This window comes from Necator americanus, chromosome I (assembly GCF_031761385.1).
Source record: "Necator americanus strain Aroian chromosome I, whole genome shotgun sequence".
Classification (NCBI taxonomy): domain Eukaryota; kingdom Metazoa; phylum Nematoda; class Chromadorea; order Rhabditida; family Ancylostomatidae; genus Necator; species Necator americanus.
In genome coordinates this window covers 32323522-32347195 of record NC_087371.1, presented here as the reverse complement: position 1 = coordinate 32347195, position 23674 = coordinate 32323522, and the positions used below count along the sequence as shown (strand labels likewise).

The 23674-nt window shown below is 38.4% G+C and overlaps 4 protein-coding genes across 6 annotated transcripts; 1 reads left to right on the top strand and 3 right to left on the bottom strand.

Moving 5' to 3' along the window:
• Nucleotides 1–11: 11 nt before the first annotated feature.
• On the bottom strand, nt 12–3752 carry RB195_007529 (uncharacterized protein; the record flags this gene model as incomplete). The annotated part of the gene is made up of 6 exons (XM_064181204.1): nt 12–59; nt 133–264; nt 924–993; nt 1063–1170; nt 3292–3415; nt 3662–3752. The coding sequence occupies 6 exons, from the start codon at nt 3750–3752 to the stop codon at nt 12–14; spliced, it is 573 nt and encodes a 190-aa protein (XP_064038013.1).
• Nucleotides 3753–4359: 607 nt separating this feature from the next.
• RB195_007528 (uncharacterized protein) lies at nt 4360–15701 on the bottom strand (the record flags this gene model as incomplete). Of its 2 annotated transcripts, XM_064181203.1 has the most annotated exons (12): nt 4360–4518; nt 4610–4676; nt 5372–5456; nt 5529–5634; nt 5700–5800; nt 5917–6026; nt 6148–6310; nt 9213–9283; nt 9986–10061; nt 12512–12539; nt 15545–15597; nt 15671–15701. In XM_064181203.1, 12 exons carry the CDS (start codon nt 15699–15701, stop codon nt 4360–4362), a joined length of 1050 nt encoding a protein of 349 aa, XP_064038011.1. The 2 variants fall into 2 exon arrangements, with proteins under 2 accessions (XP_064038011.1, XP_064038012.1); XM_064181202.1 differs by lacking the exons at nt 12512–12539; nt 15545–15597.
• Nucleotides 15702–16443: 742 nt separating this feature from the next.
• Nucleotides 16444–23501, bottom strand: RB195_007527 (uncharacterized protein; the record flags this gene model as incomplete). Of its 2 annotated transcripts, XM_064181201.1 has the most annotated exons (8): nt 16444–16579; nt 22266–22387; nt 22466–22550; nt 22606–22749; nt 22806–22916; nt 22975–23100; nt 23218–23294; nt 23445–23501. In XM_064181201.1, the coding sequence occupies 8 exons, from the start codon at nt 23499–23501 to the stop codon at nt 16444–16446; spliced, it is 858 nt and encodes a 285-aa protein (XP_064038010.1). The 2 variants fall into 2 exon arrangements, with proteins under 2 accessions (XP_064038010.1, XP_013308417.2); XM_013452963.2 differs by lacking the exon at nt 23445–23501 and having other exon boundaries at nt 23218–23318.
• On the top strand, nt 23406–23660 carry RB195_007526 (uncharacterized protein; the record flags this gene model as incomplete). The annotated part of the gene is made up of 1 exon (XM_064181200.1): nt 23406–23660. One exon carries the CDS (start codon nt 23406–23408, stop codon nt 23658–23660), a length of 255 nt encoding a protein of 84 aa, XP_064038009.1.
• Nucleotides 23661–23674: the final 14 nt, after the last annotated feature.

Sequence of the window (23674 nt, the reverse complement as noted above, 5' to 3'; positions counted from 1 at the left end):
CACAAGTGTGATCATGACTCTTCGATTTTCTTCTTCTCAACAGCTCCATATTTCCCTTCCTTGAAATACTCAAACATATTTTTCATCATCAAAATGTAAGAAAAGGATCAACAGCAAACAATACAAGATTACCTTGAAAGCTTGTCGAATTTGTTCTCCATACGATAGTTCGAACAATGTCTCAGCATCCATCTTTGGTGGCGGCCAACGCTCATCTTCAAGTGTGTAGAGGTCAGCTAGGGCTTTCGATCCTTTTTCTTTGACCTGGAGTCAAGCATTTTCAAATAAAAATAGTATATTCTCCAAAATGAGGAGCAAGGAAGATAGAGGAAGAGGAAGTGAACAGGAAAGAGGAAGAGGGAAGGAGACTGAGGAAGAAGGAAAGGAAGAGAGACATATTCAAGGAAACGGCAGTCAGGACAAGTTCAAAGTTGAGTTCAGTTGAGACGAAAATAAGAAATCATAAAAGCAACTGAGTCTTTTCTAAGGGAAAGAACTCGTTTCTAAATCTTCTTAAGATGTACGTGTGGTGTTGCTAAGGATTGCAAAAACGCTAGAAACCCAGTTTCCGAGACCATTGCATTGTGAAGGTAAGCTGAATTTCTACATATTCAACAGAGATAGTTACAGTCGGGCTAAAACGACCTGATTTGTAGTGCAATTGCGTGCGGTTGCACAGGGTGTGGCGCGGATGAACTCTATTGTCTATTGAATAGATGAGTAAATAAATCAATAAACAAACAAATGAACGGGAAGGAAGATGCGATAGGGATAAAGAGGAAATGCTCAGAAGATCTCTCGAAAGCGGAGATGAAGAAAATTGGAAACAAAAAGATCGTTTCCACAAAGCGATCGTTCCAGAAACATCCATCACAATCATTATGAGGAAAACTGTCAACAACTAAGTGTTCTTTTTATCGAACCTTAGCTTCGTAAATCTTTCGCCTCTTCTCTAATTCCACATCCGTTCGGAAGGAAACGTACGGCTTCAGTCTGAAAATACAACCACAGATAAGTCAATTCTTTTGGAAAAGCGTTCTTCTGACTCAAAACAGGACAAACTTGAATCCTTCAAGATTCGGTACAACAAGTTCGTGGTCCATTTCCGGAACGTATACATATTTTCCAGTGACTGGATCGATATAACCATCTTCTTGGACGCCAGTGTATCTTAAAGGTGTTGATTCTACAAAATACAACGAGAGAAAAATCTAGTGATCAGATACAAGTTACAATGAAAAAACGAGTAGACTGCCTAGATTATTAAAATAAAATCCATCAATATTTTATACAATGCTACATTTTCTGCCAAACAACTAGTTCTTTCAATCGAAAACGATAAACACAGATATATACGCGCACGGTGTAATACACATAAATATGTAATAAGAACGAAGAAGATTGTTTGATAACAAACTTTGATAGGAGCTGAACAAGCGCATGAACACGAACTTCGCCACGTACTGAGCAACAAATGCTGGCCATGATATAATCGATTGCCAAAAAATACGTGCAAAACCGGACTTTTGTCAGTTTTCTAGAACAGTCGGTAGATTTCTTATGCGGAACTCTAAATTTCACCTGTTTTTAAATTCCCTTTAAATTTCAGTGAGTTTCTATTGCTCAAATAATAGGGACGAAAATAAATTAAGCACGTTACTGCAAAAAAAAAAGTTCAGTGTCAAGAATGAAAGCTGTTGGGAAATAAAACGATAAGACGGAGCTGCAAAAAGAAGAACAGTACGAGCTGTACAAAAGTGAAAGCAAGTTTATCTTTGATCCAAATAAAGGAAACTGATCGAGATAAAAAGGATTTTAATGTGCATAAATGAAGAAAAGGGTGCGAACTGGGAGAAAAGGAACCATGTTCAAGCGATAAATTGCTTTAGACAGAAAACTGTTAAAACAAACCGCAAGAGAAAAAAAACGAATTGAATAAATGGTAGACAGCAGAATAACTGATTTGTATAATCAAAATCGAAATATCAAATATCAACACTAACAATCAATACCAGCCGAAGAATAGGATTTTCCAGTTTGGTCAGTGGAATGTGAGGCTTTTGCAGGGGCCATATATTAAGTTGATTTCTTACATACGCATCCTCTTTATAACCTCATAGTTTCTTAATCACACATTGATGATCATCCGTCGATGTATTTACCAAGAATGTTATCTCAATATTCCATTTTTCTGGGAGAGTTACAAATTCTTGTGATCAGAAGCTGGAGAGCAGAGAGTCAGAGAACAACTCAACAGGAGATTTCAAGTCAAGTAATTTTCAAGTCACCGGAAGAATTGGACAGCTTTCCTTCAAGAAATGCTTAAGAGCCCAGATTAAGTGGTAGTCTGATGAGGTGAGGTCTGGAAAATAGAGTTGATGGGAAAATAGAGATGGGAGACCAGGGCCTCAAGTTGGCGACGAGTTTCACGACAAGCAGAACCTGTGGATCAAAGTATATCCTTCTTTTGAAGTAGACTTCCAGTATAGGATCGAACCATGCCGACTTCTTCGATGTTGAAAAGCAATTGCAATAATGGAAGATTAGAGCTCAAAACTAAACGGATATCCCAATATCCACAAAACAAAGAAGTAAATACAAAAAGAAACACAGAAGAAAAATAAGAAAAAACATGGATTCGTAAAAACGTCAAAGATATCTAAGAAAAGAAAAATAAAACAAATAAGCACTAAGAAGCGAAAGGCAAACATAACATGAACTGATAGTTTAAGGACTCAAAAATATCCCAGAGGATAAGATTCAAACAGAAATATGTAACACAGGCCAACTGCTAGTTGCTGACTTTCATTGAATACCTTCCTGATACCTGATATTCTGGATCTGTTGGAATTCTCACAGGTGGCACTATTACCTGTTCCAATCGGATCAGATCCACAACGTAGAATAATACTATCCAATCAGTACGAGCGCGCGAAACGTGTACGCACAGATAGCCACGCACCATCCTGATTTAAACTAGGCGTTAAAATGTTCGCGTTTGTATGTGAAACCTCTCCCTGGAGAGCGACTGTGTAAATGATGCCCTCTGCCAACAAAAATGAAAGAATGAACCGTTGGCGTGGGGACGACGTAAAAAGTGCGGGGAAGAGTGTCCAGCCTTTCTAACTAGGAGGTGTCCCTAATGCTCACATCGATTCATCCTTTTAACAAACTAAGCAACATTCAGACAGTAGTGTCTATAGAAACATCCGCCGTACTACTTATGGAGATTTTCAAATCGCATTCAAAAACTTCAATAATGCATTGGTGCTTCACGAAGTATTCGCTCACCTGTGCAACTCCTTCGGATTTTCTTTGTGCCATTTCGGTGACAATTCCGGAAACTCTCTGTTTTGCCCAGGCCATTTGAACTTTTCGTAATTAAAAGGACCAATTTTACGCTGGCCTCGGGCACCTTAAGCGAACAACGACTATCTCACGTGGAAATCAACGTCATTCGCACATCTGAGTGACACAGATGCCGTAACTATTCCGAACTCGAAAGAATACGGGTTTCCAGCATCGTACAACTTTCTCTATGTCTCAGTTCGTGTTAATGGCACTCTTTCTGTTGAGGCAGTGACCTACCTGCTCTGCTAACACTTATATATGATAGTAATTCGAGTCCGAGAATAATTACAGCATTTACATTTTGCAATACCTTTCTTAACAAACGGCCATGGGGCTCGGAAATTGGCTGGATTCAGCGAGCGCACTCCTCGGCTACTTATTTTGATTAAGGATGTCGCCATTTTGAATTAATTCATCAGTAGTGACCCTAGTAATACATAACCTCACTATAGTGAAATTCGGCTCTCCTACCCACATATGCACAGTGTTAAGGATTCAGGAGAAATAACCATGGAATTCTTGAAGGAACGCTCTTTGTTTCACGATACATTTATCCTTAAACTGCAACACAACACTGCCTACACTGCCTATACAACTGAAACTAAGCCGTGTCAGAAATCAGCAATGCATGTTCTCGGATGAAACAGCACTAAAAACAACCTGTACTCAAACACTAGCCTAATGTGATAGTACTCTAAGAAAAAAGACAATAGATTTCAAAAAGAAAATAATAGATATCGATCAGTACACTAAATCAGACCGCTATTAAAGTGACAAAACGAATTATCACAAACACACAGACAACATCCCATAAAAGATCAATGCGGTTCAAAACTATGCTGGGCAGCAATGAAACGGTAAAATTAAGTGTTTTTGAAATAAGATACTAATACTAAGACGTTAGAAAAATTATTCATCTTACATTACTTTATTAATCACCTGAATCATTACTTTAAGGTTACTAGCAATAAATCAAAGCTTAGAATAATTAAGAATGGTAAGAGATTTTTACAGCGCTCCTTTCGCTTCGACGCCTAACACCATCCTGAAGTATGCAGCGTTCATCTGCTCGAGAATAATGAATGTGAGGACTGTGTGGGGACCAAGACGCATGTAGTATGGTGTAAATCCTTTCCACAGTGCGAACACTCCCTCATTTTTGATCACCTCAAAATATAAGAGAAATAGGAAGGAATAAGAACAAAAAAGTTGGAGTTTGAAGAAATGGCGAGAAATCGAGCAAATGCGAAATACTCACCTTCATCCACACATCCAACGCATTCTTGTACTCAGGTTTTCCGTCTATCACTTTCATCGACTGGATCCTAATATATAACAGGAATAAGCGTCATCATAAGACTATTTAAACTTGATGACATGATGAGTACGGGGAAATTGTGTCTCTTATTAGAAATATGAAGAGAAATAGCTGGAAATGATGGCCCTCAAAAATGAAAACATCACTCTTCCAACATCTCATCGGCACATCATTTTGCCTCTTTTCATACAATTAGTACGAACAAACAGAATTAGTTGAGGTTACGACTATTTTCTTCAGAGACTTTAAAGCTGTTAAATATTTGATACCTAAAGCTTATGGCCTACAGCTGTAGTACAAAAGTGGAATCAATTCATTGTACCATGAAAAAGTCATAATAATATCCTTAAAGTGAATGGATAGATCAAAAACTCAACTTCATATACAAACGAAGACGTTTCCTTATTCGTTTCTAATCATTATGTATTTCTATTATTTATAAAACTGCTCAGAAAGAGAAGAGCACCATAAAATACAGCGGTTTTCCGTTTGTATTATTTATAGAAGTTTGTGGATTTAGACCACTGTGCATGCCAAAGTTGGAAGAGGTAAGAAAGGCAGCAAAGGAAATTACTCTGGCAACCTAAGTGCCAAAATACCAAAACATTTCAATTCTACCAGGTAAAAATTAAATCCTGCTGACCGAAACTGAGCATACATAGAATGGCCATGTCCAACATATCCAAGAAAAGTTAAACGTACCTCGTCTTTGCGATGTCAACAGGCATTGATGCAATTGTTGTGGCTAAGCCTGAGACCATAGAGGCAAGGAAGTGACAGAAAATACCTAAAACACAATTTCTTGAATTTTTAATTCATTGCAAATATGATGTGATACGCTAATAATCCATCTTCTCACCATCGTGGACGTATCCAGTCTCGAGCAGAGCCTGTTTTGACTGCGAGTATGTGGCTAATTGAGCAGCGTTTACTACCATGGCACGTACGACCGTAGGCGCACAACCCTACAGTAAAATAAGGTAATTTATAAGTAAAAGAGAAGAGAGAACACATTGGGAACAATCAATACCCTCCACAGTGTTAGTACACCTTCCTCCTTGACTACACGGATCAACGCATCAAACACGTTCTTATAATTACGTCGTTGTTCTGGTGGCAGCCGACCATCGCCTAAACTCTATAGCAATTCTCAGGATAATTTGATTTACTTTTCTAGTTACAGAATCCCTCAAAACTTTCACAGAAAGGTCAAAACTCTTAGTATGGTGTGACACTGTAAAGCTCACCTGTCATTCTAATCAATGCCAATTCAGCAGGCGTTCCCACCACCGATCCGATGGCGCCTGCCGTCATTCCCAACGACGCCTTCATAGCGAATGAGGGTGCAGCATCACCTCTGAACACAAGATTTTTTTAAAAGATTAAAAAGGAGAATAGAAATAAACTAATGAACATAGGAGATAAAACAACCTTGTGCAAAAAAAAAGAAACAGTAAACGGAAAAATAAACCACTTGCTTCCGGAAAGTTTCGAAGAGGTAGGTGTAGGTTCCTAGACGAGTGGTTGTGTAGGTCGCTTGGCGAAGAAGACCAGCACTAAGGCCATTGTAAACGGCCAAAACGCCTTCATTCCGAATGATTGTCGACAAACAGTGGATGCTTGATCTATATTCCTTTTTACCTGGAAAGTCACATCCAGTTTGAAAGCGAAAAGGTTGGAAATACGAAGTCGTCAATTCTACGAAAAAGGAATCCAATTAGCCTTCAGCGCGCAAGTTGTACAGAAAAAAAAAGATCTAAAGAGCGAACAGATTGGATCCCAAATATCGCTTGAACCTCATAGAAAAAGTTAGAATTATGATGTATTCGTGATGTTTGCTGTTGATACTATTGTCACACAATATCGTCATAAATAGTTGTTGGAATACCACCATAAAGGACTCGCTATGGGATATTTTGTTTTGTATACTTCTACTTCCAAACATCATACTTCTGTGGTATCACTCTGTAAACTCGATGTTTTATGGAAGACATTGGTGGAGAACAAATGCAAGTTTACCCAATTACCAACAACTAAAGGTCGAGATTTCTGCCATTGGAATCCAATGATGAACTGATTTCATACCCTCGTAAAAGGCGCAGCCGCCACCAAAAAGGACATTCTTGGTTTTATAAACCAATCAAATGTTGGAATGATTGTTTTTAATTTAAGCGAAAGAGGTCTAGGAGAATTCGATAGGAATTATTGTCAAAAAGCATGGATTATTTGTACAGACCACCACACACCAACTGATAACACCAGTAACGGCAGGTACGGTGACGATAGAGTAGAGGAAACAGCCAACATTCTTAACAACAACTTATTATTTATGTTAATCCATCTTTCCCTACTAAATGATAACATGCTGGTTTCAAGTGAATCAATCTGCAATGATAGTCCATTAATTTTGTTACCGTCATGAATGCCTCTAATTGCAAATTTTAAAGAAATTGTAGACCCACTCTAGGTCCTATTACAATACGATTACAAAGCCTAAATGCAGAAAAAAGGACTATACTCAGATCCATAAAAAATCCGAATAAAAAGGAACCTGATAGCGCGATCAAGAAAGTTGAGTTCGCTATCTTTACGTGGTACTCGAGTAGAACACGAACATTGAATATGAATTCTATCGCATCAGCACGAATTCAGCATTTTACTTGACTATTTCCTATGCAGTCTGAACTTGTAGTGCGGAAGTCGAGAACATAAACTCGGACGAGATCGCCGATCATCGATAACTCCCGATCAACGGCGAACAGCTGATCTTCGAAGCACTCTCAAGCTCTAACAACATTACATCAGATTTGAAGGAGTTTTAAATCTGCAAAGGAATCAAGCAGAACAAAAACGCCTCTGTTTAATTTGATCAGTTTGATATAGTTCACCTTATGAAAAATCGGGGTTCCTTTAGAAAAGTTTATAATTCATTCATGAGTGAACAAAGAGCTTAGCTAATTGGTAGTGTTCATCATCTTCTTCATCTCGCATTTCTAAGGTAGATTACTCCTTCAAAAGTTGGTAAAATACCAATTACTGACTTCAAGAAGAATATTCCGAATATCAGAACGAACGCACACTTAAAACAAGTAAGCATAAATAATTCTAACAAATTCAATTTCAGAAAAGATCACACGCATTTATAAAAATTCAAAACTTCTGAGCAAACAGAACGCACGAATGGAACGAACACAACACAGTATGCCGAAACTTATTGATTGACGGGTGTCCTCTGTTCGTGCAGGGCAAACTGGTCCACTTTTTCTTCACAGATATCACGGAAACAATTAAAGCTGTATTTTTATTATAGTAGTTCTAAACGTAATGATTCTTTTGAAAAAAAAACAAAAAAGGCTTCCAAACAAACGGAGATAAAGAAGTCCGACTCTCGAATTTATGTTAACCTGGAAGGTTTACAGTCCCAAAATCCCATAATTCATCACAAAAAAAATGATGTCTGAATATGATATGGTGGACCACAGAGTACGAAGTATCTTTGTTACTATTATAGTTAAATAAAGGCCTGTGCAATCCTACAGACATTTTGTCACGGAAAAACTCCCACGTCCCACGTTCTCCATTCATCAAATCTCATCACTGCATGACAGTTTTTCCGACGATTCAGCGCCAAAAAAAACAAAGAACTACCGTACATTCCCTTTGGTTGACTCAGAAAAAGACCGATCAGGAATATTTTATTATGGTTTCAAATAATCGATAGCTTCTATCGTAGGCGCCGATTCTCAACATCTCTCAAGCAGGCAACAATAATCTCGAATTCTCCGCAGACCACACAGAATCTGATGCCTTTGTAACTAAGCAAGAAGTTGGCAAGATCCAAATATTATCACATCACCAGTGAATAATCATCGTAAAAGTGGAAATAAAGGACTTCAAAAAGTGTAGGAAATCCGACCTACAGACACCTCTCCAAGGAAAAAAACCAGCTACAAACAGCTTCTTTTCCAAAATATCTTTGGAATAACTAGTTGCGTGCGTGGAATAACATCTCCTAGTTAGGAGCTTCACTTGTTTGAACTTCGAAAGAAAAATTGTTGGTGTGTACAGTTGTGTAAGCTGTTTTTATTTCTAGAAAGTTCTCCAGCGATTCAGGATATCTGGGTAGTCCATCTGGTAGTGTATAACTCTCTTTCGAGCATGTAGCTTTATTCTTGCTTTGTCTTTGAATTCTTCATAGTGAAAAAGAATGAAAATTCCCTTACCTATAGAGTAGGGATCTAAACCAAAGCGATAGTTCACCTCTATCTTTTAACCTTCGCCCACCGTAACAGTGACAGCTTTAAAGTGCACATCGCTTTTTTTTACACTTTCAAAGTGCAGATTTTTTTCGGGAAGTTGATGTGAAACAAAAAAAGGTGCAATGGAGTATATTGCAGTTCCAAATGACGTTACATTAACATTTAAAAAAAAATGCTAAGAGAAATGACATCAAATGGGTATCCGAATAGTTCATCTACATTGTTTACAGTTCACTTTCACGCCTGCATAACCTAAAAACAAACAAATAAACAAGTTAAATTACCTGAAAGCCCAGACAACTGCATTCTGTTTTTCACCAGATCCAGCGGTTGAACAAACAAAGTTGCTCCCATACTAAAACAGATGATGTTGGTTTCGCGTGGGACGGGAAGGAAAGAAATCTAAGCAAAAGAAACATAAACACATAAAGCTCTTGACGTAATCATAGATCACCACCTTTGTAGGGAAAAATAACTATCTGAAAACTATTTGGGATGCTAAGTAGGAACCAAAACAAATTTGGCATCGAAATCTATTTTTGCGCCCCTAAAGCATAAGTATTGTAATTTTTATTCCCCGAAATCTCCTCAAACTTTCGAAATTCTTCGAGATGCACAATGTGACCGTGTAAAGGGGCGTCACTTTTTAGAATCTAAATCAGCATTTCTTATTAAACTGGCACTGGATAGCAGAAATTTTCGTGGAAAGGAAGGATTTCATGCTGAGGAGAATCTTGACAAAGACAAACGATACGTTAGTTTGCAAAGAAGGTTCTTGAAAAATATGAAAAAATTGAAAGAAAACGGTCGCTGTACTATATGTAGAAGCTACACTTCTTGTTATCAACACACCAAATACGCTTCTGAATTTTTAGAAAAAATCGCTCGATCATACTACGAATATCAGCAGGGTTTTTTTTCCGAAGATTCCTGGATTGTAATGAAAAAACAACACCATATTCCGATGGGTTTCGAGTAAAAAAAACCTATTTTTTTAACTAGAATAAAAACATGTAAGTGAGGCTATATGCTCTACAAATAAATGTTGCTCACTAACCCCGCCAGTCCTCCAAACGCGAACTTGATGCCATTCGGAATAGTGGCTTTCTTCTCGCCAGACATGGTTGTAAGTGCTGAAAGTGGTTGGATACCCAAAATAAAATAAGTACTGTCAACGTAGATGGCTAATTTTTATGCGAGGACGAAAGTATTACACCAAATAGCAAAAAATGCAACTGAGACTCTAAATTCCATACTCATTTATTGAACACTTCCAAAACTTCCATTAAATCTGCAGAATTGTGGATCAGGAAAGCAGGAGGAAACAGCTTTACAGCATTGACAGAAGCACGAACTTCTGATCAACGAAAGAAGCTGCCCTCGTTCTCATGATTGATTTTCGAATGCATTTACTGTGTTCATAAAAAGTTGACAATTCTGACAAATGTTCAGGTTGTTGGAATGTGAAGAATCGAGGATGTGTGCAGCGCATTGCGCTTCATTCCTGTAATCCACACATTCAACAGAATGAAATCGTTGCTTACATTAACGGACAAATAATGCTTTTATTTGCGTCACGAACACATGTTGCGTCAAACTGAATAAATGTAACGCATGTAATTGTTATTTAATCGGAAAGTAGAAAGCTGGAGAATAAGGCTGTTTTGCTTTCAATTAGCGTGATCGATGAACGTGAGAAAAGAACGAATTCAGCCGAGAAAAAAACAAATTCCTAACCTGAATGATACCAGGAAGCGATTTTTTTTTTCGCTGTTTACATTGATGCATTCTACACAAAGAGAATAAAAGAACAACGTAGAAATATCACATATTAAAAAAACGTTCCTCAGCGGTATCAAAGTCCAGTGAAATCGGACACGTGTCGCACCCCGTTTTTTTCTACAATTGAACTATTGAGAGGACACCAAAGTTTAAAAAAAGTGGAAAGCTACAAACAAGATGCATCTCAACTACATATTTTCATTTATTTTATTATTTACAACAATATATTTCCACAAAACATCCATCAAATAAACCCGGAAAAAACACACGTTTCGCATGGATCATCATGGACTAACAAAACACTTTAAAAGCTGATATCTGCTTTCCGATCTAAGAAAGACTTCACTTCTTAGAAGGAAGAAGTTATTCGTACTGTATTTTAGAAATGCGTTATATGTATCTCTCGCAAGGAAACCGAAAATATATTTTCAAAAAACATCCAACAAATAAACCCCGAAAAAACACAAAAACTACTTGAGAAAATGAAATTAAATGGCATCGTGACATTTTGTGGTTTTTATCGTTAGAGTTTCTTTGGAGCTATGAAAGAAATTTCTACTTTAACTAAGATTTGGTGATGGTTTCGACATTTCACTGTGGATAGGATAAGCGAAAATGAACGAACGGCATATTCATGGCGTTACCACATCACGTTTTATTGCCACAGCTGCTTCTCCGCTGTTCAGCCAATGTGAAAGATTTTAGGAGCAATTCAAGCCAGTATCTCTTAAATTTGATAAGGGAAACACAGTCATTCCCATATGTTAAGGACGAATTCAAGTTAAAACCTAAAAGTTTCCGCGTAGTGTATGGATAAACAGACCTAGTCCAGTGGCCAATAATGAAAACCGTGACTATCTAAAATCAATACGTACACGAAACGTTTGCAAAATTGCCACCCATAACCCATCACCTGAGAAAAAATATTTCAATCATAAATAATATTTAATATTTTTTCTGTTTTTATGCTGCTATTTAATCCATTATCGTTCAGTACCTCAGTAAAGTAAACTTTTTAGTTTTTTTTTTTTTAGGATTAGAATCCTGAGAAAAATCTAAAAGAAGCCGTCCAAACACAACGAGTCGAGTTAAGAACATCCAAAAAACGAATCTAATGAAAAAAAGGACTCTACGCTCGATACAGTACATTGACATTATGATCTATACAATAAATATAGGAAGAAAAGAAACCAAATATAAGACTAATAAATTAACTAAAACATGAATTACTACTACTTCAGAAAGTAGTACTATTACACATGAAACTCGACAATTTACAGATTTAATCTGTAGAAACTAAAAAGAAAAGAAAACTAAAGTTTTTTTTTCTGAAATCAGGAACTGGTAGAGAATTTCTCGGAAACTTCTGGAAAAACGAAATTCAGTTAAGCATTTTAACCTACACTGCGCAAACGGGTAGGAACAAAAACAAACCTGTTCAAACCAGGTAACCGTGCAATATGGTGAAACGAGAATTTTTCGCTAATTTCTTTCCAGAAACTTTACTCGCCTACCCATCGAAACCGCAATAAAATGTCGTGTTGAGAAAAAAAAAAGAAGCACGCTGGCTAGTACTGTGAACAAAGGAACTGGTGGAAAAAAAAATCTAGGACAAAAATCAACAGCTTCATGTTTTGCTGGAAGAAATAAGTATATTTATGAGGATTTTCCTTCAGCAAACTCCCTGTATCTTTGCACAAACCATCTTTTTTCAAAGAATCGTTCCTATTTTCATTCTGACACTATTCAATGACAGTAAGAAGGAATAATAGCATTTCTTCATAAATAAGAAAAGATTCACGTAGTAAAACGTTCACCAGTGCACGATTCTAATGGTCTCACAAATAATATGCGACCGATACGATATCATGAAGATGAAACGATGAAAAAAAAGCAAGAAAAAAAGGCCAATTGTAATTGGTGGAAACGGTAGAGGTGATAACAGATAAACCACGTGTTCCGACCTCTTCGAACGCTGACAACTCGGCCATCCGGGGAGACGAAGACGAAAAGAGGTCCCCCCCCCCCCCCCCCCCTCCCTCCCTCCCTCCCCTCTGCCCCACAGCGATCGTCCACCAAAGTTCCACAATTCTCTCGATGCGTCGAATCTCACTCCTCTACGCTCACTCTTTAAAACATTGATTTAATTAGCTTATTTTTAATTAATTAACGCAGAGATGTTTTGTTGTTTTTTTCGGCCACACAAAAAAGGACAGCGCCAGGTTTCACTACAATGAATTATTTCCCGACCTTTTACAAAACATTCCAACTCAATCAAATATGTTTTCTTCTCTTCTTCTTCTTCTTCTCTTCAATGCACAATTGGTGTATATATGAATAAATAAATAAATAAATAAATAAATAGATAAATGCAATTAAACCACATCTGCCCCAAATTACTTGACAATTTCGTCCATTTTCATTCAGCTGGGAAATAGGTGATGTTCCCAGAACGAAAACAAAACAGCGATACACTAGTCGAAGCGGCTTCGACGATTGTAAACATTTGTTTGTTTCTTTGCTTATTTTGCACTGATAGAGTGGTGTAAAAATCCTCAGACGTGCACAAAGTTGTGAAGAACAGCAAGAAGTAGGTGCACATTACACATTTGTTTGCAAGGACTAACGAGTCCGAATAGCCATGCACCAAACTGCAATTAGTACCGCCCATGCGTTCCGCAATGCGTTGCAATGGGTCTGTAATTAGTCGTAAGATCTTTTTGTGTGGCTGATTTTTATTGCACAATGTCAAAATTGTCGTACATGAGGAGAATGTAACTTTATCATAGTAAGAAGGAGACAATAAGAGGATTCGAAGTTGTCCCAACCACACACTATCGTGCCGGGACCGACCACTAACACGTCTAGACCCATCGCGTGTATTGTATTGTATTGTGGGTGTGGTAAATTGCAACTTCACCATCAATTTTTAGATATTACGTTCGAATTGAAAGGCATAAGTTTGTAGTGTGATTCTATGAAAATGTAAAAATTTCACTCGATATTTTTGCGGACGTTCGTTAAGATAGAACTGCACATCGTAACATTCTAGCACATCTGCTCTGTTACAGCTCTTTTAAAAAAAGAACAAAAAAAAAAAAACGCTGCATTCGCTATTATACAGCGCACAGACGTTGTGTATTGCGTCTGACATTTGATAGGAAACCATAAAAAAAAGCTGTGAAAAAGTGGACAGGTGAATATAGATTGGGGAAGGAAGGAAAAAAAAGAAGAGAAAAAATAGCACCAAAAGTCTTCTTTACTCCTGGAAACTATGAAATATTGGAACATCACGAGCCTGAAGACATGCATACAGCGTATATATGTTTGAAAGAGATTATTGGAAGATCAGATCATCTGGTCGATTTGATCCAATCGATGGTGCAGTCTTCATAGATATCCAGCAATCATGGAGTAGGTTTCAATAAGTGAGCATTGATGTGATGTCTCTTCTGCTTGTTTTTTTTTTCTTTTTCCTTTAAGAGCACGTAGAGTCGGATCAAAACGGGCTTAAGCTTGCTGCTTGCGACCGCCCACTCAATACCGACTGTAGGTCGGATCAAAAGCACCTTTAAGCATGGTGTAACTGCAGAAGCGGTTGCGTTTCTCTCTAAATAACACTCTCAACAGCTCCAATCGAACCGCGTAGGAAAGTAAGGGGTCCTGAAACGAATTTCGTAGTAGGTCGCCTGACCTCGAATGAGACCACTTACACAATTGCACAAGGTTTCAGGTCGTTTTGATCCAACTGTAGTTTTGCTAGTGCTATTTTTCAACTCCTTTTGCTCATCTCTTGAATATCTGTTCATGTTCGCTATTTACTCTTCTTATTATTATCTTTTTCATTTTGATGATAGAGAGAAAAATGGATTTTTCGTTGGTCGGTCCACTTTGTAGAGATATCATATCGCTCGCATCACAAATCAACTTTTCTTTTCTCGACAGGATTGAACAATCGAGCCATACAATTTCTGTGCCTGTTGGAGTAATTATTGGCTGAGCTGTGCCGTCCTCAATCGATACCACAATATTCCACCAGATGCAACAGCATGTGGTACCTCAATTGTGCAAATGCACAGAATGTCCTAAATCTGTCCTAAATCTCTGATTCAACAATAATCAATATGATCTAGAACAAAACGGTTTCCATAGGTTTAAGCTACCCTGATCAAGATTCTTGTAGATTTATTCCGAAACATTGGTCTGTCAACTATTAAGAACTTTCCGATGAACTCTCTGACGTTTGCCGACTAACGGAATCAAGTGCTCGCTGAAAAAAAGTGACCGTAATTTCCTTGAAAACATGGAAAAGTACCCTGCCTCAGAACACTACCTGCTAGGTACTTAATTTTTAAACGAGTTGGATAGATTTTTGGAACGAAGACAACTCGGACAAGGAACTGAAGAGTGGGGATATATTCAGTGTAAAGTGAAACGCTTCGCCGTTTAATTACAATTACATTGCAATCACAATTAGCATTACTATGGCATCTAATAGCTCCTAAAAACCCATTTTAATCGGTCATAGGGACAAATGTAGTTAGGGAAAGGGAGAAGGGCACTCAACTGCGCCCTTCTTTCGGGAAGTAAATGAATAAATCCATCGCAGCCCTAACACCTAAGCATTACTCTTAGAGGATCTATCATGTAAGTTTTTTTTGTTAAGGCTTTATAGGTTACTAAGAGAAAAAAGGAAGATTTTTTTTTTCCTGAGTTAAAGGAGCAATTGAGTGCTTCCTCCACACAACTACATTTCCCCCGATCATGTAATTATTCACTATAATTTCTAGGAAGAGGAAAACAACAAGGATACGAATAAAGAATCAGAACAAACGCTGCGAAGACACAATTCGAGATCAAAGGACGGCTCGAACAAGATTTCAACTCCTAAACCTCCATATTAATATTTTAAAAAAGTTCTGGAAAAAATGCAAGGCAGTTAAAGTCAACGAAACTGCACCGTCTACACGGCGCCGGCGAGCTGAGTGCATGTCCTTTCCGGGAATACTAGCAAATCGATTCAGGCGCTGTGCCGACACCTCAATGAGCAGCGAATAAGAAATACGAGTACAGTAAGAGATCGCTAACCTTAGTATTGTCTCCACGTCCTTCGAACAATTCAATAACCTATGCAAAGCCAAATTTCATCTCCGAAAACCTTGGCCTCATGAATCGCCTTGCTGGCGTGACAAAAAAAAAATGACTTTTGCATCGCAAGACGTAAGGTACAGTAGGATGGATTTTGAGGTCAGATGATCAATTCGCATTAAATTCATGAGTGCAGAAGAGATTTTATTGATTTTTCTTTCAAGTAAACGGTAACTGTACTGTGCCGTATAGCTGCAGATTGTACTGCATGACTCCTTGCTTTGACAACGCGTGAGAAAAGTCTATGGGCAATCAATAAATGCTCGTGGGTGAGCAACGGTGAAATGAATAACCATTAGATGAATAAGCATCCCCTTCCATCCCACTGGTCTCTTCATGTCGGTGCTGGGTTTTAGTGAAGTGTGTTTAGCAAAGACCTTAGTACTGAATTAAACGATGTCAGAGACGCGTAAGGAAAATTTATGGATGATTTTCTAGAGTGTCCAATCAATAAAGATCATAACAACGCTGGCATCAATAACAAAATCAGAACAACAAATGGTTAACAAGTAACAAGATATGGTGAGAATAACAATCCTCATGCGTCGGTGGGAGGAGCTGACCCCGCCCACCGAAGCACACTTTCTAAGCCTCTCTATGTTTTCTGAAGCGTTTCTTTTTTGTCTCTGCCTTGTCTTCACCCTCCTTTCGTCGGCGTTTTCTCTCCTTTTCCATAGGACGATTCTGACCCTCTCCACCTCCTGCATGCTGCTTCATTTCTCTAAAATTCATGCGTTATGAACGTCGATACTTTCATAAATCTAGAAGTCCAAACGAACTTAATGAGGGACAAAGTGTGAAGTCTAGTTCTGAACGAATTGTCTCTCACTATTTAAAGGTTCCATCTTTCAGATTTTCGATGTAACGTTCAAAAAACCTTTTTAAAAAAACCTTCAAAATTGCGAATTCGAAGTTATTCTCATGTTATCTCAGAATTTCGTTGTAATTCAAATGCCCTCAAGCCCTCTGAGGGTATTGGTTTACTTCTACTGCGGAAATATTGTCAAACTGTAGGAGAATCCCTAGTTCCTCATCTAAATCTCCGCAAACCTATTTTCATTTTCTTTGCAAGCAGGAAAGTTGCTGCTGTCTTAAGGATATGTGAATTCTATGAGCTACATAGTTTCTTCAGGGTACACCTAAGAATGAGCTTACAAGGATGCATAGACTTTAAAGGCATCACCCCACGAATCTGAGGTGGTACGGATTTCAGGTGGAGTATTCCTATACGGGATGGTAGATTATGGAGAGGGGGTGATTCCGTCCATTTCTTCCTAATAGCCGGAAAAAAAAACGGCCCGGTAGATGCACAACCGCGTGCACAAGGCTGGCGCTCTCTAATCGAACTCCTTGTAGAAAGTAGTGCGCCGAAACGCTCGAAGCCGTATCTTCCGGGTCGTTCTTTACGTCAATTAGAAAGGAATGAACGGAATCACCCTTCTCTCCGTAATCTACGATCCCGTATACGAATACTCCACCTGAAATCCGTACCATCTCAGATTCGTGAGGTAATGCCTTTAAGCCATAACTCCAAACAATAAACTGTAATGAGATATAGTTAGTAATCCAAGTACCCCACATTCCACCTGCTCGAAAACATTAATTTAAAAGATAAAATAATAAGTCAGTCTATGAAAAATATTATCGAACATCGTAATGGCCTTTTTAAACATTGGCCTAGATTAGTCTAAGCGTGTCCAAGAAGATGAAAGAATCAATGTGCACATCCAAAATAAACTCAAAAAAAACTTTACGGCGCAAGCAGAGGTGCTGCTAATAACGTCGTCACTGAAGCTACTGTAACTTCCACGATAAGAAAAAACACGCAAAGGCATCTCGCTGAATCCACAAAATCATGATCGAAGATCGAAGAGATCGAAACAATCGTAACAAGCATTTAGAAAGTATTAAATTTCTAATAAGCCAATTAATGTGATGTTCAGCATAAACTGATGATTTCGCACTAGAAATTGGATCATAGCAATGCTTTTATGCGTTCATCTTTGATGGAAATCAATGTCGCACCATTAATCGTCCCCGTCGCGTATAACGCTTGAAAAACACGTGTGAAAGACCGTAGTCTTGTCGTGCGACACTTGAACTGTAAGTGTGCGGCCGTTGATTCCATGCGTTCACTTTTCACAAGTTTTTTTTTGTTCTGTTTGCAGTCTTTATGTCTCTCTTCTAAAGTTGTTGCACTCTTTTGCAAATATCCTACAGTACATCGCTCAAACCTCCCGCCTAGCCGTCACACACGCAAACCTCATATGCGACCACATGGGATTGGAGATATGAAGGAAAGCATATGAAAACGTAACTTTCGAAGCGTAAAGCCCAAAACTCCAAAGCAACTGCACACTAAGCAGCACAACAAATCCGAAAATTTAGATATTTAAATGTTTCGCCCTAAAGGAACAACAACCTCTACAAGAAGGAAGGAAAGATATCGTTCACTCGCAAATAGTACACAGAGGCGTAAAAAGAGAACATTGCAAGCACCAGAGGGACGACACTCCCTGCTATTTCTACATGCGTATCGCATCAGTTCATGCAGAAAAACCTGACAAAATCATATATAGTAAAATATAGTAACATGGTATTTAGATGCGCAAGATATCCCTAGAGCACTCAGATGTTGCCTACTTCCTTCTGTAAAAAAAGAATCCACAAAGGAAAAAAACCTGCAAAATTTGCTAATTATTTCTAAAACAACTTTTACATTTTCTTCTAAATTAATTTGGAAGGAAAAAAAATTGTAATTAACAACGAAGTAACATAATTGAAGGAAGTTGAACCAATTTTTTCGAATCTTGTGGGGAAAAGTATTCATCTCGGTGAGAGTCTACGGTATAGATCCAGAGAATCTAGAAAGCAAGGAATTTTAGTTGAATATAAATACTGAATTCTACTTCAGCAGTTATTGGATGAATATAAATTCTAACGGACTTAATATTCGCCAAGGAAAGGGCTAAGGTTAGGATAGTGCTGCGAAAACCAAACAAACATCACCCTCTTCTGATAATCACTTCAGCAAAGGCTCCTAAGGGGGTCATATAACCACAGGCCTCTCAATCAAAAACGAGTATCAGGATCAAAAGGAAACCTGTGAATGCCAAAACCTTCGCTATGAAAACGAGTACTCTGCATGAAACATACGGAAATGTTCGATTTTTTAATCTAACCTGCCAATAACGATTTGCCGATTGTGGTAGTACTAATCAAATTAAGGAGGACTTAGATGACAGATTTGAGGTGACCGATTCGGGAACAAGAATTACTAGATTAAAAATTCTTGCTTCGGTCTACTGACCGAAGTAAGTATTTAAAAAAAATCTACTTTAAAAAAAATCCCGGCGACCATAAGAAAAATTAGTCCAGTTATACCCAAAATAGGGGCGGGTGTAGTGTAGCGGTTAGAGGTTCCGCTTCCTGCACGAGGTTCGAATGCGGCCTAGCGCTCACCAAGCCTTTCATCCCTCCGGGGTCCGGATAAATTGGTACCAGAGTTGTCTGGGAGGATGAAAACACTGACTTGACAAATCGGCTGGCCATCGCAAGTCATTGTAGAGGGGAGTTACACGTTCGTAAACTTCAAACGATTCTGAATTGAAGTGAACGTGGTGGCGGGTCCCAAGCGGATTGATTAACGCCAGGAACTTCATCCTTTATCCTTTATACCCAAAATCTTATTTCACTGTTAATGCCAAATAAAGGATGTTCATAAGGTTTAATAGTCCGTAAGTCGTAAATTATAGATAGTAAATTTTGTTCCAGATCAAGAAAGCTTAGATAGAGCTATATGCAAGGCCGACATACCTCGGTGAAGATGCTGGGAACGGCGTCAGCCCGCCGATTGAGTGGTTGAGTTGATGATTGTCAAGTAAGGAGTACGGTGATCACGCTACCGTACACCGTACTGTAACTTCTTAACATCTTCCATACATGTTGTTCTCATGTTCATTTCAAAAGAGCCTATACATTCTAATTTCACCATAATGGACAAGTTTCTATGTTAGGAATTCGCAATTGTAAGTGCACAATAGAAACTCGAACAATAGAACTAACATAAATTTCACGAAATTCTTTTTAACAAGTCTTCAATATAAAGCTCCTTTTTTCAATGAAATTTGGTGAAATATATGTTCGAATTCTCCAGCCATATGCAAGATTTGTTGCGAAGATGTCATGGAAGAAATCACAATATACGCTCGAAAATAATGGTGAGAGTTCATGAAAAATGGCATTTAGTTCCCATTCTATCCTCTCATGATAATACTCACATTCACAGCCATTATTGTCATAAATTTCAAATGTAAGCACATTTTTTGAAGGAGAAAAATATTATCGAGCAATTAATGTGTCATGAAATGTTCTGTGACGCGTAAATCATTTGCTTAGAACCTACAGCTCTGGTGCACGTGACTGCTAGAAACAATTCGTCTTAATTTCCTGGGAATTCTTTACATTTTTAGAAGTGAACACTAACATCACGACATCGAACATTTTTAACCACATACAGATACACATCGGATTGCAACGATCTGAAGCTTAACCCAAGTGTGCAAGCGTCTGCCTTCAAAGTGGTGCGGTGGAGTTAACGCTGGAGATTGAAATGGCTGCATTTGCTGCATTCCCACAACAGAGACGAGTGGGGTCCCACCTGTAACCGCCAGCACCACCGAGCGCAATTACACCTGGCTTTGTTTAGTTTTGAACCGATTTCATTCCCACCATTACCATTAATCGTCAGACGTTAATGAAACAATAAGTAGGCAAGCATAGAAACCAATAACTGCTAAAATCCGTCAAATTATTCTTCATTGTCTGTGCAGCTAATTATGCGAAACTTGACCTTGATTGATAAGAACATTCGCAAACGTGTTTCCCACAACACGCGTTATCTTTCGGGACGAAAAAAAGTTTTGTTAAGCGATTGTAACTTCCTTATCATAATAAAATCGCAGATCAAAAAGAACTCCGTCTGATTCAAATTAGAACACAATTATCAATACAAAAGAAATATTGGCAGACTAAAAAAACTTATGAGTAAAATGAAGGAAAAAGTCCTGGAGTATAAGCGAGGATACCGATGGTAAATAAAGTAATCAAATAACAGGCATCAATTCACATGGGAAAGAAACAAAATCACTATACAGTTTAATAGGGACGAGAATTTGTAATAAAAGTAGTGCAAATAAAAAGCAAAGGATGTTTTGGCCATAGACAAACGCTTAATTGAACTCAACAAAAATTAATTGTAGAAATAAAGATAGAGAAGTAATGATCGAAATCCTATAAGAGCATTGATGTTCACTTCCTTCGATAGAGACATCAAAGTTCAGAGAGGGTTATCTGTCTAATCCTAATACCCGTCACAAATACAACGGTTTTCGTTATCAAATTAACATGCACTTGATGGGGACACTTTCTACATTATGGTAGAAAATAAATGAGAGGCCAATTTTGTGGGTGTTTTCATACAAGTTTCTGGTAACTAAATCATTGATTCACTGTCTAAACAAGTTCTGAACTGCCGATAGGTCCAAACTATTGGCAGTTGATCTGAAGTTTCGAGTATCACAGCCTTTTAGTTATACCACTGATCACACCATAAGTGTTTTTATCAAATGCTCAGAACGATTGCCGAAAAACGACCTTTCCTGCACTTAATATCCGTCATTTTAGACAAGAAACAGCGCAACATCGAAATCCTGCAGTCTATTGAAGGACTGAAGAATGGGAGAGAATCCACATAATAATCCATAAGAAAAAATAGGCAAAACAGTGAGATATATCAACAAAAGTAGACCAATGCCGCGCTCTCAAACAGATAATGGAAGGCCCTCGAGAAACCCCTGTCAAAACCTCTCAATACCCATTCGTGAAAGGTTCGAGAAACAATATTAGCAATATAGTTTGTTAAGAAAGAGCGCGATAAAATGCCTGTCGGTTAGGCTCACAGGTGCGATAGGGAGGAGCAGGACCCTCCTCAGGTGAAAGTGGTCTAGCTCACGGGGTGCAGCTCAACTGATGAGGATCCTTCCGCCAACCGCCCAAAAAAGAAAGGATCCTTTCGCCAACTGCCCAATATGCAGTGTGTCGGAGCACAAACTCCGACTATCGCATCTATGGTTAGGTTACAGCAACTAAAAAAGGCAAATTCTCAATGAAATGTGGCAATATTGTGTAACTAGCAATCAATTAAACCTTGTTCAGAAGAATTGTAAACAGAACTAACAAAAATGGATAGGATGAAGTGATTTTTTTTTAAAAAGAGAAGCCTTCACAGAAATGAAAGATTCCCTGAAGTGAATTCCACAGGATTAAGAATTTGATGTCATTAACTCATACTACCCACCCACCAGCGAAAATCTCATGTACACGAGAAAACATTTTTAAGGACTGACCGCTCTCTGTTCATGGCTATTTCTCTGTCTTTTTCCTTGCTATTTTCAATATCTTCAGTTTGGCCTGTGGCAGCTGCTTGTTTCCTTGCAGCCTTTTCTTTGAAGGCCTTGAGCTCTTCTTCCTGAAATAATTTCCATCACCACATAAAAAAAATTTGTGATAAGTCCTGAACAAACTGCGATTGAAATGACATGCACACCTCACGCTTCTCCGCTTCTTTAGCCTTTTCCAACCTACGAATAATGCGATGCTCATTTTCTTGTTCAGTACGTTTTTTCAGTTTCCTGGAACAGCAACAAATTTGTCAATCAAAAAAAAAATCAGAAGAACGAGCAGTACTTCTTCTTAGGCGCCTCCTTCTTCAACATTTCCAATTCTGGTCCTGTCTTCTGGACAATCCTGTGGTACAGAACCTCACCGTCGTCAATTCCGTCTTCTACTTTCAGCAGTTCCAGCTTTAATCGTGGACCAATCTCCATTAAACTTAAATGAAGAGATTTAAAACGATTAATCGGGAAAAAGGAAGGACAACCTCCTACCGAACATGGCTTTTCTCTCCCTTGACAGTACCGCCCTGCTCGCTAAGACTTTGCGAAAGTATGACTTCTTGTTCTTCCCCCTCATACTCACTATCGCTAAGATGTCCAGGGCTGCAATTTCAAAGGTAATGACCAGTTTAAAGGAAGATAAGTACAATAAAAAACATACTTCAACAAGTAATCAGCAATATCTTTGTACTTAGACAAATCTGGAAGCTCTTTGGTCGACGACTTTCCGGCGGTCACTAGTTTCCGTACCGACTTATTGATGCCAGCTGCAACTGCTCGAATAGCACTGTAAGTGAGAAAGTTAACTCAGTGTTATGAACAAGAGGAAATAAAGTAGGATGAATAAGATCTTAAGGATTGACTGAAGACGAATCAGAGAAGAATAGCGAAAGAAGGCACTTACTAATGGCGAATATCTATGGTGTCATCTTCTTCCCAATAATTCACCATGAGACAACGCCTTACAGAACGGAGATCAAGCTGAAAAAAGAGCATATATTTCATTACTAATTTTGAGTCAAAAATCCACAAAAAAATAGTAAAAGTTGTCACTGTTACGTGCTCCGATTCTACAAGTTGATTTAACGCTACATGACTCCTGCAACCCCGTCCTACCTGACGCTACAGTACCAGGCTTTCCTCCGGAATCAGGATACTCGAAGAGATGATGATAAAAGTAGACGTCATCGGACTACAACAACATTTTACCCTTTCAACGCGGTATATGAAACTGGAGAAGAACTGTTCTTAGGAACATGCGACAGTAAAGGTGTTGGTGGAGTTGGCGTCCTCGTCAACACAAGTATGGCAAAGAACGTCGACTCTTTCGAACAACGTACGACCTGAATCAGACGTATGCG